The sequence below is a fragment of the Molothrus ater genome, chromosome 5 (assembly GCF_012460135.2).
Source record: "Molothrus ater isolate BHLD 08-10-18 breed brown headed cowbird chromosome 5, BPBGC_Mater_1.1, whole genome shotgun sequence".
NCBI lineage: Eukaryota > Metazoa > Chordata > Aves > Passeriformes > Icteridae > Molothrus > Molothrus ater.
Window position 1 is genome coordinate 3592242 of NC_050482.2, and position 16599 is coordinate 3608840.

General features: G+C 41.6%; 1 protein-coding gene across 1 annotated transcript in view; it reads right to left on the bottom strand.

Moving 5' to 3' along the window:
- The window catches only part of MKLN1 (muskelin 1), a 102762-nt gene that overhangs the window by 13521 nt on the left and 72642 nt on the right, over positions 1-16599 (bottom strand). Inside the window, exons 13-16 of the mRNA XM_036400521.2 lie at positions 10882-11029; positions 9793-9907; positions 8039-8178; positions 5713-5815 (exon numbers count right to left, since the gene is read on the bottom strand). Coding sequence (XP_036256414.1) covers positions 5713-5815; positions 8039-8178; positions 9793-9907; positions 10882-11029 — 506 coding nt within the window. The remainder of the gene's footprint in view (positions 1-5712; positions 5816-8038; positions 8179-9792; positions 9908-10881; positions 11030-16599) is intronic.

Sequence of the window (16599 nt, forward strand, 5' to 3'; positions counted from 1 at the left end):
AGAGGCCAGATGAGCAGGGTTCAGCCAAGAACTCGCTGAACTGAGACCAAAACCCCGCTGAAAATGGCCTCTGCCAAGTTTCCAGCCTCATCTGCAGCAGGCATGATGGATTTTCATGGCTATGAGTTTCTTTGCAGCTTTGTGGGGAAGGAGGATCTTGTTCCCTTCTCCACTGATGGTGCCACACTTGAGTTAACCTTGAGGGCTGTTGTTTGTTTGGTTTGAAATTTAATTTGTGTATCAGCTCACACTTGAAAAGCACTTTCTGATAGGAAAGTCAAGCTTGTGAGTCAATAACATCAGTTAAGGACAGTGCTGAACCCAAGCTGGTTCACTCTGCATTTGTATTACAATCCCAAACCCTACAATGTTCTCCCATAAGATCCCTATGTTTTTCCCAAAGTGTAGAAAAGTTACTGCTCACTCAATACCAGGTCTCCTACATACCATTCCCAGCAGATATCCAATGTACTATTTTCTTCACAAAGTACAAGCTCTGCTCTAAAGAAGGAATTAATTTCTTCATTGACTTTCTTATCATATTAATTGTTATTCTAACAGATGGCACTTCAAACTCTGATTAATTTTGGGTCTATTTGAAACTAACAGTATCTGATTTTTCAAAATATGTAGTGTTATGCAACAGCTTCTGAATTTGCAGAAAAGCATGGCCCTCAAGCAAATCACACCTCAGATCTCTCCCATCAGGCACCAGAATGAAACATCCAATTAATGACCATCTAGGAAAAACAATTTGCTTAATATCACACAGCAACTCTGCTATGGAGACAAGAGCAGAATTCAATTATCCAGCAGAAGCATCCAACTGCTTTAATCACACCACCACCCATTTTCTTCTGACAATCCCTCTGGCTCACTGGCTTCATCCATTCCAAATTAAGCCTCCACTCAAAAGACAGCAGTCCCCTTTGTTACCCAATTAACTTCTCTCTCAGAGATCCAACCAACCTCCTGAACAGAGGCAGGGGTTCCTTGGAGATAAAGAGATCTGGTTAACTAATAGAAGGTCATATACTATGTCTATTTTTATGTATTTGCTGCACACCTCTGCCTTTGCACAAACAGAATGATTAAGGGGGAATGAGTAACTCTCGCTTGGGATACCTGGCCAGTTGTGTGAATCAGACACAATTCCTCCTCCTCCTCTGTAATGCCTGTGTGTGAGTGCTCAGATCACAGCATAAACCAGTTCCTCAGCTTTGACCAGTTCTCTGGGGCTGGTGACTCCCAGCACAGGCTCAAAGAGGCAAAGAGAAGCTCAAACCCTTTGAGGATGGAGCTGTTGCTGAAATTGGGAAGGCTGAACGCTGTTTTTGTAAAGGCTCCTTGGCTCCAAAGCCCCTGCTCCTGCAGCACTCAGGCTCTGAGGCTTTACAAAGAATCACAGCAGGACACAAGGAGGAGAAACAGGCTTTTCTTAGCTCCTTCCTAGAACTATTTTTCCCATTTGGGCTTCAATTTTCCCAGAAATACCAGTCTAATGCAGATTCAAACAATACTTTTGGGCCCTGCTGGCTTTATCTGTCAAATTTATTAAAGACAAGGTCTTAAGAATGGAAAGTATGAAGCAGCCTTGAACAGGGGCCTCCAGCCTCAGTCTACAAGCAAGTCAGGCCTCAGATTGGCCTCCAGGTCCTTGCTCTTTCTCCTACCACGCTCCAAGAAAAACATACTGTGAGTTTTCCTTGTGCTTTGTATCTGTTTTACAACAATCATGGGATTGAGCTTCATCAGTTGTTGAATCTCCATGTACAAAATCATCCTGCTCTCTCACACTTGGAAAGCACTGGACATTTTTGTGAGTCATCTTGATTTCTACTGCAGCCCATTTAACAGCAGCAAAGTTCTGGGTATGATTACTGCAGTGTTCAAGGAGCATCTTTAGCTTTTATACATGAACTACTGATGTTTCTGTGACTTAACAGCACCTGTTTTTCTCTAAGTACAAAATTTGGAATTCAACTGATATTTATTTTGACCATCCTTTTATCTTTAAAAGCCTGCTGTTGTAATCTTCCACCAAATTCACAACTGTGTGTGACAGAGAAGAACAGCCTTGCCAGCAGAAAATTTTACACCAGCAAATGACCCTTTTAATCAGTTAAAGCATGGGCAAAATTCCCCATTTTCTAGAAATTTACCCTCCTTTTCCTATAGTGTCCTATAGTGTCAGGGCTATTAACCCACAGCCACTAAAAAGATCCACTGATCTGGGAACACTGAACTGACTGAGGAAGTTTAAGTGATGCCAAGCAGAATCACAGTTAATGACTGGATCTGCATTTGTGGGCAGAGAAATTGCTGGCATACAGCCTGTGGCTACTAAACCAAGCACCCATGCAATACCTGTTACTTGCAGGCATCTACTTCATTTCAGAGTAATAAAAAAATATAGAAAAAAAATAGACCTCTTAGCATCCCTAAAATTCACAGCAACAGAATGAAAATCTTGGGGTATGTTCCTACTATCAATCATTCATGCTACTTTAAACAAAATTGGTTACACTAAGGCCAAAGTAAGTTTCAAGAACAGTCTGTTTGTTTTCCTTGGCATCCAACTGCAAACAGCTGAACAGACTTGCCTAACTAAGTCAGAAGGAATTACTTCTATTACAAAGCAAGCAAGCTTCACCACAAGGGGAAATTCTGCTTGTAATGGTATATAACACCACCCAGATCTCCATCCATAAAACATGAAGCCATACAGGCCAGTCTCCAGAATTACTGCACGAAGTTAGGGATGAAACTATTCAGCCTGGTCCTTCCCAAATTTAACAGCTGCCCTGGAAAGAGGGAAAACAGGCAGGAATCGATTCCCTAAAGTTCTAAGATGCCTTACAGCATTCAATGGCTGCAGCCAATCACATCTATCACCTTTGCTATTAATCGAGACACCAAAATCAAATAAAGGCAGGGTATGGAGGTGTCTGGGCTGACAGACACAATCAAACTGGTGCTTGAAATTCGATATGGAATCCAAAATGCCTGCGTCAGTCAGTCCTTTGGAAAGCACAGGAGCTATTTGAAGATGCAATGCCAGAGCAAAAAGCCAACTCGATGTGATAACCGGAAGGTAAATTGACGTCAGCTGGAAATGCACCCAGTCAGTACCAGCCCAGCAGCTGGCTCTGTGCCACAGCCCTGGCAGATCTGTCCCAGTGGAAAAAAAAGGTTTGGATGCTAAAGCTTTATGATCAGCACAATGAAGAATAATTAAAAAAAAATTCCAATCAAAAAACAAATAGCAAAACCCAAACAACAAAGCATCCCAGAAATTGTTAGATGATTTTTGGAGATGGCTGGGATGGATGGAAGCTTTAATTCTGCTGAATGGTGTGTGCTGATCCGACAGCCCAGCACGACAGACAGAAGCTATTGGATTTTGTTTGGATCAGACATTAGGCCTGCAGAGAAAGAATCCACAATATATTCACTCAGCTGGACTGAGCTATGTAAGCTCATTCACTGGATCATTAATGTTCAGAACACCAGTGTGCTCTCTGAAAAGGGGTAATTCTTTTTTTCATTTTATTCTACTTTTACTGGTATGATACAGCTTCTACATTCCCCAAAATCTCAGAGGAGCCCATGCAGGCATGTAAATTCTCCATTCCTACAAGGTGGACAAGTTGAACACTGAGCTGGGAAAAGAAAAGGAGGATATTAAAGGGTTTTCTGTGCCAGATGTGCCCAACATGCAGCTTCTGCAGCAGCTCCCTCGGTCTGTGGGCGACAGGAGGCAGCAGGAACTAGGAGAAGAGCTTGCTCATCACATCACAGATCTTTGCTGTTCAGGGAATAATAAAAAGGCCCAGCCAGCCATGAGATGCAAAATCTCCTTAGGAATAACTGGCTGAGGAGAGACAGGCAACCAGCACACAGGTGTGACATGGAGAAAAAAGGAGATCAGAGAACACAGGACATATCTTATAGGAGTGGGAGGGAAAAAGAGAGCATCAGGATGGGGGCTTGTACTGTATGGGTTAGTACAGGCTCAAACAGGAAGAAGAAACCTTGAATTCTGGGCACAGTTTTGGGCCCCTCACAAGAAGAAAGTCACTTTGGGGATGGAGTATGTCCAGGGAGGGGAATGGAGCTGGGAAGGGTCTGAGGCACCAGGAGGGGCTGAGGGAGCTGGGAAAGGGGCTCAGCCTGGAGAAAAGGAGCCTCAGGGGGGACCTTCTGGCTCTGCACAACTCCTGACAGGAGGGGACAGCTGCGGTGTGGGGTCACTCACAAGTAATAAAACACAGGAGAAGAGGAAATGGCCTCAAATTAAGACTGGGTATCAGGAAAAAATTCACCAGAAGGGTTGTCTAGCTCTGGCACAGGCCACCTGGGGAAGCCATATAGATGTGGCACCTGGGGACATGATTTAGTGTTGGCCTTGGCAGTGCTGATGCAATGGTTGCACCTGACGACCTTAAAGGTCTTTTCCAACCTCCAAGACTCTAGAAGTGTTACCACACTGGGAAGATGACACATATTGAGGAAAAAAAAAACTCCTTTCCTACTTCAAGAAAATCAAGATCATCTGCTGTCTTTCCTATGCTAGAAATGACTAGAAAGGATGTGAAACTACTTGATATGGAACAATTTGAACAAGAAACCATTTACAGAGAACAGAGAGTCCCAGCACTTAAATATTTTGTTCAATCACATGTTTATAAATGCTGATTAGAATTTATGACAAATGTGATCACTTCCAAGATCCTGATAAGAGTAAGCTTTTTTCCTAATTCTAACGCTCAATTCCATCCTGTGCACACACAAGAATATTCTTACATTCTCCCCTAAGACCTTTCAGTGTCTGTATAATCTTTTCTTTAGCTAAAGTAGCAAGTTAAAGCCACCAGATTAAGAGATTTAATCCAGGGACTCAGCATGGAATAGAACTGCCCCTCCTCCTAGCGTGATTTTATAAATGGAGCTGTTGAATCCATTCCCAAGTCATTAAGGAAAGAAGACAGCAAGACCCCCAGACTCTTCCTTATCTACCCATCAGGAGCTGAATGTTGGCACATCTCAGCTGGCTGCCCCAAACTCCATGTGGAAATTAATGCCAGAGTGAAATCAACCACCTTATCTGACACTTCTCACTCTTTCCTTAATCCGTTTTGTGAAGCGACACGCGCTGCAGTACTGGAATCAAAACAGGAAATGGAAACAAATTCCTGGAATAAATAAAGAACATGCCTACTGGATAATATTCAAAAGGCAAAGGACATAAGATTTTAAGGGTAGCAAGCAGTGTATAGGTATAAACTACTTCCAGAAATACTGATCATCTTTGGAAAAGCTTTCCCTCCCCAGAGATGCTGAATATTGAGAAGCCTGAGCACAAGTAAGTTTCTATTCCCTTTCTACTGCACAACCAACTACAGAGTGGTGACATTTCAGAGAGTTTACATTTCAATTAAAGCTCCCAAAATATACACCAGCACAGTGGAATTAAAACAAGGCTTAGCCTTCACTCTTAGGAGTACAAAAGCTATTTTATCTGGACCTGCAGTTGTTATGTGACTGTTTCCAAAGCAGTCTGACTTAAGTGCAGAGAACTACATGATACAGCAAAGTGTCTGGCACCTGCTGAGCTTTTACAAATGGAATAAAACCCAGGTTTAAGAAGCCCAAAACTTTCAATGAGAATGCATTCTAAATTTCTTTAGGACAAGGTTGATTGATCCTCACCTCCTTTGTCTCCTCAGGGTCCGAGTGATCCACGGTTACATATAAATCATTCTGCAGGTACTTCAGTGCACTAAGAGGGTCAGTCTGAGCTTTCTCCTCAAACCTGCAGAGAAGAGACAGAAAACTTGAGCACAGCCATATCCCTCAGGTCTAAGTACTACTGGTTCAACAGAGAGCAAAACCCATCCAACACACACAGTATTTCCAAAGAAAACCACATTAGTGAGCCTCACGTTTGATGGAATTTCAAGCCAGACTGAAACATGGAAGAGGGTTTTTGGGGGTGCAAAGGAGTTAAAAGGGCAAAGTATTACATTCTTACTAAAAATATTCAAAAGCATATGCACAGAAACTTCTTAATATATAACATCTTGAGTACAGCTTGTCTTCCACAAATGAAGTAAGATGTGAGCAGCATCTCACAGAGCAGACACAGGCAAGCCTTGAGCACTTCAGTCCCTGGGATATTAACATCCCACCTTTGGAAAGAGCACAGCTCCATAAAAATCCTGTGCACTACCACCATTATTTCCTCATTGTCTTTTAATGAACAGGAACTGCAACTTCTGTGAATTCCCTCAAGAAGTGAACAGAGCCCTCAGGATACGATTCTGGGCTCAGCATACTCAGTGAGCAGAGCTGCTTCCCTGCAGCACTGAGCTGGTTGCATAAGCCTAGAAAGGATCAGGTTTAAAATCATCTTTTTCCTCCTCTCACCTACCCCTGGGTGCAGCATCACACTGTTTGTCATCTTATCATATTGTTATTTTTTTATTTGGGTCATCTATCTGGCTATTTATACCACAGTGGACATGTATAGCCTGAATTTTGAAACTGCCTCAAGATGTCAGTGATTGAGCAGCACAGGGAGCACAAAGACCCTTGTCTGTCACCTGCTGCATCTGACAGTTTGGTCACTACACGTGGTTTCAGACATTGCCATCGATTTTCTCAGATGACATCACCATGGTCCAGAGAGCTGAAGTGCTTTAAATGAGTGGAACCACTGCCACCTTGCTCTTTCCCACATGCCCAGCCTGGCTGACTGGTACTGACCAAGCTCATAGGAAAAAGAGGACCCAGGCTGATGCTGTGGGTTTGCTGTGGATGCAAGGCCAGTACCTGTTCTGGTAGCCAGAGTTTGGGGCAGTGCAGGTGAAGGGCAGCCAGTGACTCCACAGCAATTCAGCCCCAGCCAGGCACCCATCCCACCATCCCTGGCTGCTCAGGTTTGGCTCCCTCACACAGACCCCAAAAATGGGAGCATGGTGCATAAACCCCAAACTTCTGCCAGGTAACACACAGCAGCATTTCCTTCAAGTTCAATTTAAGCAAGTAGAAACAAATAATTCAGAGCTGTCCCTGCACAGCTGCATTGCCATACCATCACATCTGGGTTTAATAAGCCTCCCAGATATAACTGGGCAAGGCCTTTATTCATTCTTGTAGGTATTCACATCTACTGTGTGGCTAATCTCAGTGTCTCACCCAGCCACAGTAGCTGTGAGTTGAGTACAGCAATTTGCTTGCTGCCTCAGAAATAAAATACCATCAGGTATTTTAACCTGACCTTCTAACTCTTGGCAGAGCCTGATAACAAAGTATTCTCCCCCGGAATGCAGGGAGAGCTATTTACTGCTTTCAGATGATTTGCTGGGTCCTGAAAGGCTCTCTCACTGCTGCAATTTCTTGACTAAGGCAACACCATAAGCTTGATTTGGAAAAGCTGTTGCCCTTAATAGCAAATATAAGGCAGCTCTGAAGCATCCAGAGTGCAAGAAGCACTGCAGTGTAGCTGAATTCTGCCTAAGTGAGCTCTTTCAGGAGTTTCTGAATGAGAAACTCTGATGACCTCACCATGGTTGAGTCTCAGATGTGCAAAGGCATCCAGCCCCCAGACTTCATTAGCATCCTTGCAGGCTGTTACTATCTCCAAGCACAGTGTTTCCAAAACATACTCCATTTCCTTGGGAGGTGACAGCACCAAAACACATGTTGATGAGCAGCACAGTGAAAAGGGAATCTAAAAATTCCCCATGACTCCCCACACAATAACCAGATTTTTCTACTTTAAGAATAGCATGGGCAAAATGAATCAAGTTAATTTTGTAGTTTAGCACCGACCCACTGCTTTTTATTAAAATAATTTAAAAGAATAATCAAGAAATGTGCAGAAGGTTTAGAAGGGACCTTGAGATCATCTAGTTTCATATAACCAACAAAATGACATTTCACAAAATGGTTTATGAGAGATTTGAGTCTTAGCAACTTGAAAAAAAACCAGACACCTGGAAAAGGAAATTGCAAACCACCTTTGTTTCTATACCTGTGCTTTCTGATGAGGTATTTGCAGTGTCTTAGCAGATATTCCTTTGAAGGTCGACAGAGCTTCAGAGACCAGAAGTCATCTAATCTCATCTTTGGAGAGCAGGATTTACCAGGATTCCCTCCAAATAAGTAATGAACCTAAGGAAATGAGAGGCAGATCAAAAAATTGATTGTTTGTGTAAATCTACTGAACAAAGACAATTTACTATGTCAGCAGCTTTGCAGAGGTTTATTCTGGTGGGATAAACTCTGCCTTTTAGACAAGCTGCTCCATCTCACTATCAGCCTCACTTTGTCCCTTTAGAGATGAAGAAAGTTCTCCTAAACAATTTACATTTTAAGATAATAAAAGAGTTGTACTGTTAGAACATCCCTTTAGCAGATACCTGAGATATTTATAAATGAACATCCAAAATTCATGCAAACTCTTTCTTTAGGAAAAGCCTATGAGCATGATAAATCCTTAAGCACTGACAAAGTGAGTTGGAAGTCCCGAAGACATCCAAAGTAAAGTGAGAGCAAGTCCAGTCCAGCACAACGTAGACCTAGAGAAAGGCAAACTTCCAGAAGAGTGGAAGTGTCACAAAAGAACTGTTTATTTCTTTGCTACATTTTTCTTCCCATCATGTGGTAATTTCAGACTCAGAAGTGTTGATATTAAACATGCTACAAAGGACCTTCAAATACTGAAGTTTAACAAGTCCAACAGCCTACCTTTCCCCATGGCTTTAAAAATAATCACTCAAAACAATGTATTCTGCATCCCACTGCTGAAGGCTCTCCTTATTTATATCAGAGGAGTTTAGAAAGGTCATTGGAACAGAGGTTTCTAAAAATAAGACTCTTCAAAACAAGCACATCAAACAGCTCCTCAGATAAAGCTGGGCAACTGTGATGATTTAGCAACCTTCAGAGTAACTCAGAAAATACTACTCTCTCATGGTGCCTTACACTTAGAAGTAAAAGTAGAACAGTATTTACTTATTTACAGTATCATTACAGTGAAGACAACCAGCAATGCCATTTCCCCATACAGAATCTGCACCCATTCCTCCTTTAAATCCCTTAAGTTTTGGGCTAGCTGGGTTTCCCAAATTTGATTAACATCCCACAGAATGCAAGACTGAAATATGTTTTTCTTTAACTCAGACTGTTTCAGACTAGGGAGAATTTTTAGAAAAATCCATGAAAGGACCAGTAAACATGTCACAGTAATTTAAATTCATGAGTTTATGAACCTCATCTGTGGGTTTGTGCTTTACTGGTGAATATGTACAGAGCTTTAAGTTTACTGAGCTGTTATATACACTAAACCAAACTTTAAGTCTATTTAAGTATGAATGTGTCCATTGGAGGCTGACAGTGCTAAAGAATGACAGTTCCTTCTGACATGCAGGGCAAAGTCAGGCACCTCTGATTCAGAGGATTCTTAACTGTGATTAGCTCATTCAAACATATCTTTTCCTAGAAATTTTTGTAACTATCTGTTCTCATTTATTCACCAAAAGGTGAGATTAAATCCCTAAGAATAATGAATGAAGCTTTGTGTGTTCTGAAGTGTGAGAACAGATCTCATGTTTACTTCATATTGACATTAAAAGTAGTTTAGCACCATATTTCAAAATATGGGAAGTGAGAGTTATTCACCATATTAATCCAAACATTCAAAAAAGATATTTATTGTACCATCTTTGAGGAAATAGCTACAATTTCAGAGCAAAAAGACTTAAAAAAATTCAAATCACTTTTTACCTTGTGCAACTCATCATACACCAGCTGATGGGCAAACCTTGGGCAGGGCTCCTCTTCCTGAAGGCTTTTACCTGGATTCTCTTTTGCTGCTTGGTCGTTCTTATAGACACAAGACCTGAAATTCAAAGTAGTAAGGAATTATTAGTTGTACCTACAGGAAGCAGAAAAGTTGCTGAAAGGCTGGAAGGTACAAATGATGTAAAACACTAAAGATTTTCTTACTTCTCTTAATGTTGTCCTCTATTATCCCATCCCATAGCTCTACAAAGAAGCCAGCCAGCAATCAGAGGTCATCTGGCTGAAAACAGCCCTCAAGCACAAGTCAAACAGGAAAAAATTCTAGAAAATTATTTGTCATAAGCTTTGGGGAGCTCTTCAGATGTTACATTATCTGCCTACAGAACTGTCAGCATGAAGTATTTTTTTATCATGGAAGAAAACATCTTGAACCCAGTAGAGCTTTAGACTACATATTATAGTAGAGGTAGTATTTCAGTCAGTGATTTCTAAGCAGGCTTAAATTATAACTGAGAATTCACTTTTAAAAACAATACTCACACCTTTGAAGTGATTGACCCCACTTTAGAAGAGGCCTTGAACATAAAATCTCTGCCAGTTCTGGAAAGGAACAGTGGCAACGAGCTACAAAACCAGGAGATATTTTCTCAGAATATCCCTTTTGGCACAGAGACTTCTCCATCACCATTCACTTGCACCAGTTTCCTCAGTTTCTAAGAACTAGAGCCATGTACACTACTATTAACAACTTACATTGGACTGAATTTGCTGCACTGGACCTGAATCCTGGCCTTGAACCCTTCCTGCAGGAAAAGCCTTTTTTAACTGCTCACTTCCCTCATCCCCTCCACCTGGCTTCAATAAAGATGTTCACATGATTTCCCTCTCTCATTTGGATTATTGCCATTATTACTTCTAAAGACAATGGGAAAAAGAGGTGCCTAAAGGGAACTCAGCTGTCTTTCACAACTTTCAACAATTCCATGGTTAATAGAGGTTACAGAGCTGCCTTATGGAGACAGGATTGCTTTCTAAATAAAGTCAGTGTGGAAGTCAGAAGTTAGGACTTACCAGCTGTTCCTCACAATGTCATAAATCCAGAAGGAATTCCTCACGTTCTCTTCCCGTTTCTCCTTGTCTTTACTGAGCCCTGACAAAACGTGGATTTCATTCAGTTCAGGATCAATGGTGGCCCTTTGAGTGAAACCTGTCATTGGAACTGAGAAAAGAAAATAAAAGTTACATGCTGGAAACAGCAGAGGATGCAGGAGGGATCCAAACATCAGACAAATGAGTTTCCTTCCCCCTGCAATTCAGCAATCACCATGCAGAGGCCAACTTCTTCCCTGTTAAAGCCAAGTCCAATGAAAATTCTTCTCTTCCCATCTCTGACTCTTGGAAGAAAAACACAAACCATTCTGAGAGCTGCTGTTTCCTAGGAAAAGATATGGACAGAGCCATTTGGGAGATGACCAGCTCAGAAATGAGGATTAGCTGCCTAATATAGAGCTGAATGACCAGATGACCCTTACAAATATGAATGGAGTGGTTTTGTTATTATCTCAACTGTAAAAAGAAGCATTGATTCCAGAAAGCTTAATTGCAAAAGCTGGGAAACTCCAAAAAATTCAAGATGACCTCTCAATTCTATAGCTCACAACCCTGCAGGACAAAGATATCAAAGAAACTTTTTGTATCTTCTGAAGAGTTGTGGCGTAATTGCCAAACTATTTCTGTGTCCCCCCTTCAGATTTAGAAATATGGTGAAATCCTACAGATTCCAATAGTTTTCACCATAATTCCCCGAAAAAAAAGGTCAGCAAATTTGTTTGGCAGTCCTTTTTGTTTGTTGTGTAATTCCCCATTTCCTGTTTCCCTAGGCAACCATCCTTCCAAAATGTATTTGTGAAGGGCACGTGATCTTTGTTTACAGATCCTGTTTGTCTCCTTTCTCTTTCTGGGTCAGTTTACAAAGGCTGGTAAAGGTTCCTGGCCTTCGGTCAAGATTTTGGCATGAAAAATTCTCAGAAGTCTTGTATTTTGCGAATTCTTCCTTGCAATTAACTGAACTGCCCCCACAGCCTAGAAAAGGAGCCCTATGTTAATAAAATATTTAATATTGCCGTTGGGGAATACACAAAATGGTATTTTAGAAACCCATCCTGTAACTGGTTTCATTCTCATGCTTCACTCTTTTCATTTGTTAGGCCAGGAAAGCAATAAAGGAATTAAAAAATTCTGAGTAGAATTTGGTTCTCTACAATTTTAGTCCCTACTGAAGAATTTAGCAATACCATAAAACCTAAGCATTTCTTTAAAAAAAAATTAAATGCTTAATTCTCATGTAAATTTAAATAGAAACTGGAATATATTTGGGTAACTAATTCTCAGACTTCCTTTGATAAAATCCTTCCTTATGATTTTACAGGAAGAAGAGGCTTTGGAGCCCTCATCAGCATAAACCTGTCTAGTTTGGCCTCCAATTTTGCCACAATGTTTTAAAGGAAAATTAATCCAGTTTATAAGCAAAATGGGTGGTAAAAAAGAGAAAAAAATAAGAGAATAATTAGAGAAGAGAATAATACTGACACAATGACTACACACCTTGTTTTATCTGCAAACCACAAAGAACTTAGCTTTTAAATAAGGCAAATAAGGACTGTGAAAGTCATCCCATAAGGAAACTGAGAACAGAAAGATGACTATAGACTAAAAATTGCTAATTTTTGAGAAGTATCATGCAATATGTTTGCTTGCATAGTCAGGGACTAAGTTGCTGACCCAAAAGGATTAAATTCAAGGCCTGCTTGAGACATTTCTGGCAGGAGAGCCACTTAAATTTGATCAGCAATGCTAATGCACATGGAAAATGTCTTTGCAACCCTATCTGCTGCTTTGAACATTTGAGACCAAGCTGGGAATATTAAAAAAAAAAAAAAAAACCCTGTGCAAATCTTCAGAGCACTAATACCTCATTGAAATGAAAATTATTATAATCATGAGGAACATAGCTGCTCTCTTACCACTGATACTCAAAGCATCTGAAACTTGTCTATGGAAGTCCCATCCCTCCTCCTGAAATGTTGTTAAATAAAATAATTTTGTATCTCGTTTATGCTCGATTTCCCGAAGCTGAAATTATTATTTAAATAATGAAGGAGGGAAAAGCTGCCAAAGTTCAGCGCTGGTGATTTTTTCCTCTTGATATTAAGAATAGAATTCATCTGCAGCAACTGCAATCAAACCAAGATTCAAGTCAAGTAATTTCAGGCTTCCCTCAGCTGTAAATCAATCTCTTCTTGAGACTGTTTGAAATGCAGAATGCCTAGAAAAGTATCAGAAATATAAATCCCCACATTTACTAAGGGCAAGAGACAAGGAGTAACTTACATAAACTCTGCGACCTATCTAAGCAACTGGGTAGAAACTGTATTTAAGTAGTGCCTTAGGCAAGAAAGAGTTGACATCTGGTCTTTTGCAGAGGAGGACAAAATGAGAAAGTTGGATGCAGTGTCATTATAAAAACCCCATAACACAAATTTGATAAACAAGTCCCTGAAAATAAATAGACAGTAAGACAAGATACTACACAGTGGGCAGGAAAAGCTGTGATGCTTTAAACCCAACAGAAACGTCAAAAAGATGTTTTCCAAGCAAGTCTGATCCTTGCCAGAGCAAAAGGGCTCCATAAAAAACTCAGGACTGAAATACTTCCACTAGGGGGTAAGAGAGGTTCATCATCTGCAAGTGCAGCAGACTGGCAGGAAATGTTGGACAGAATCCAAACGAGAATGGTTGGAGTATTAGAGAAGGACACGGTCTGGAAACATCGGAAAAATACTTGTGACATTTAGGTAACAAAATGTACACTGGGAAAGAAATCTAATTGAGCATGGGCAACAAAACTGAACCTGTAAACATGGGTCTATTACAGTGACAATAATTGATTGCTTAGGACATATCTTTTTAAATTTTAGGACTTGGGAGAAAAAAGTTAAGTAACAAGGGGTGAGAACCAGAGCACTTCCAGATCTGTTATCTGCAATGTATTAGATCCAAGGGTGAATGAAGTGGTAAGAAAGGCTCCATGCAAGTTCCCTCGCTTGAGCTTCTTCACAGAGATGTAAGATCAGCTTTGGTGCAAATCCTCACCAATTCCACACCTTTCAGGGCACCTCCTGGGTCAGCGTGGGCAGCCAGCTCCAGAGACAAAGCAGTGACTGAGGACTTAGCCCTGGGTGTTTTAACACTGGCCTGTGGCTACGTGGTATTAACTTGGCTCCTATGACAATGCATCACTTATTGACGAGGAAAAGATGTAGAGAGAAATCACTGAGCACCACACAATCCTAAAAAGTCTAGAAGATGGTGAATGCTTTTCCTATGCTACTGACTGTTTTCTTCTCCCTTAAGCTCATTAACCAGCCTATGGCAGAAAGGCAGCAACTACCTGAAAATAAGAGGTCTGAATCCTTGCCCAGGAACTCAGTATTTTCATTCATTTTTACACAGTAAAAATTAAAAGCTTGTGGCCTCAATATTTAAAAACAATATTCAGCCACACAGGCTTAGAGTTTGCAGCCAGTTCCATAAGCAAGCAATAATTCCTGAGCAAGCTCTGAGGAGATGCTCTGCAGCTCTGTACAGTGTCATTTCCATTTAAACACAACACACGGGAAAAGCTTTTCTCTGAAAGTGACACCTCATCATGGAACAGCCAGGTTCCCACTGCCACAGTCCCTGCTTACAGGAGTTTATGGGATCACAGTGATCATTTCAGCCAGCTGAATATTTTTTGGCTTGTGCATGCAAACAGCTACAGTTGTTCAAGCACAACCTTGGCTGCTGCCAGTATCGAAGCAAGAAAACAACTTTAACACAGAGACAGAGCTTGCTAAGCAGGAAGTTTAAATTCATGGAATTCTAGGATGGTTTGGGTTGGAAGGGACCTTAAAGATTATCCAGTGCCACCCCCTGCCACAGCAGGGACACCTTCCACTACTCCAAGTTGCTCCAACTCCCATCCAACCTGGCCTTGGACATTTCCAGGGATCCAGGTGTAGCCACAGCTTCTCTGGGTAACCTAAAGTCAAGTTTATGGTTACACAGATGTGGTTCTCATAGTACTGGACAGCATTTTGGAAATAAAATCTCATGTCTTACATTTGAGGGGATACTACGGCAAATTTTTCAACACGCTTTGAAACAAAGCAATGGCAAAACAATTCTATAAATTTATAGTCTACAGACCATGCCTGAAGGATTCATGAAGGATAAATAAGGGAAGCAAGTTCAGTGACAGGGTTTTAGTGCCACCTGAGTTATGAAACCCTCAAAACACGTGACTGCCAGTCCCACTGCAAGCAATTCACAAGTATCCTCCCTCCTTGTGCTGCCTCGTGATTACAAAACTGGGAGAAAACTTCATCACATGGATACTGCTGCTCACCAGAACCTGGCACCTTCCAGTGGATTAATTTTTAAAGAGTGGTAGGTGCAAATTATGCCAAGCCACTCCTTGTAGTTCCTATAAAGTGGAAGCAGGACCTCCCCCAGACTTTAATGGAGCAAGTCGTGGTGAGTGATAGCACCAGGCCAGCTGTTGACACAGCAAGAGAATGATTATCCTCTTGGATTTTTCCTGATGAGACTGCATCTGGCAGTCTGCCAAGGAGCAGCTAAGGAGACCATCTGAACAGTTTGGTTGTCATGTTGACAAAGCAACAATCCAACGTCCAATGCTTGGTTGTCTCTGAGATTTTGGAAAAAAATAGTCAGGAGTAAATCTGAATGGAATTCTGAGCTATGGCAGCTCTGCAAGGCATCTCTAGGAGCTGGTGACTGCCTCTGCCCCTCCTCATCTTCACAGGTAGAGGAAAGGATTTGGGGATTAGTTCTGAGAAGCACCTCACAAGATAAAAAGCACATAAGGTCCCTCACAAAACAAAATGCTTCCACGGCAAGGGATGTGCTGGCCACAAACCTTACCTGAACACAGGCACAACATGCCAGGTGTCACTAAGAGGTGATGAAAATCACACACTGAGGCTGCCTGTCTGAGCTGGACCCCAGCCATGCTGAGCCAGCTGTACTATCGATTTTGATTCATGTTTTTCTGACTTTGCCTTGTTTCCTGGGCTGGGCTGTGTCGCCTCTGTCCGTGGTACTTAACCATGAAATTCCCCATCCATCAGGTGCACAGTTGTGTACATGAAATGAGCACCTGCCCAACAAGAGTCCTGGGAGCTTCCCTGGTAGCTTAAAACCTAGGCTGAGCTTTAAAATCTGTGGGCTGCCCTTAAGAACCACTCCACCACTACAATGAGCCACAAGAACTTTTAAGGCTTGCTCACATTTGACTTTGGAAGTTATTTGATGCCAAGGGATATAAGATGCTCTGCACATCCTCTTGCAGAAGGAATTCTCCCTCTGAGCAGGAGCTCTGACACACCACCTGAGTCAGGGCCAGAGGGGATTATCACAGAAACCTCAACCACAAATGTTACCATGAGCTCCCTCAGAGCTGAAATGACTGTCCACAATTAGTCATGGGACTAAGGGACTCAGGAAAGCCCCCAGTCCAGCCCTTAGGGACACCTGGGACTGGTGGCATCTCCAGACCACCTGTATGCTTCAGATATACACAATTTTTGCTTGCTGGGGGGGGTTATGTTGCTTGAGTGTTGTTTATGTGCTTTTTAAAGCAATTAAAATATAAAACTGCTCTAAAAGTGTGTCCATCAACATAAACATTTATGTCTCTCCTCCGAACACAAACTCTATTCAATG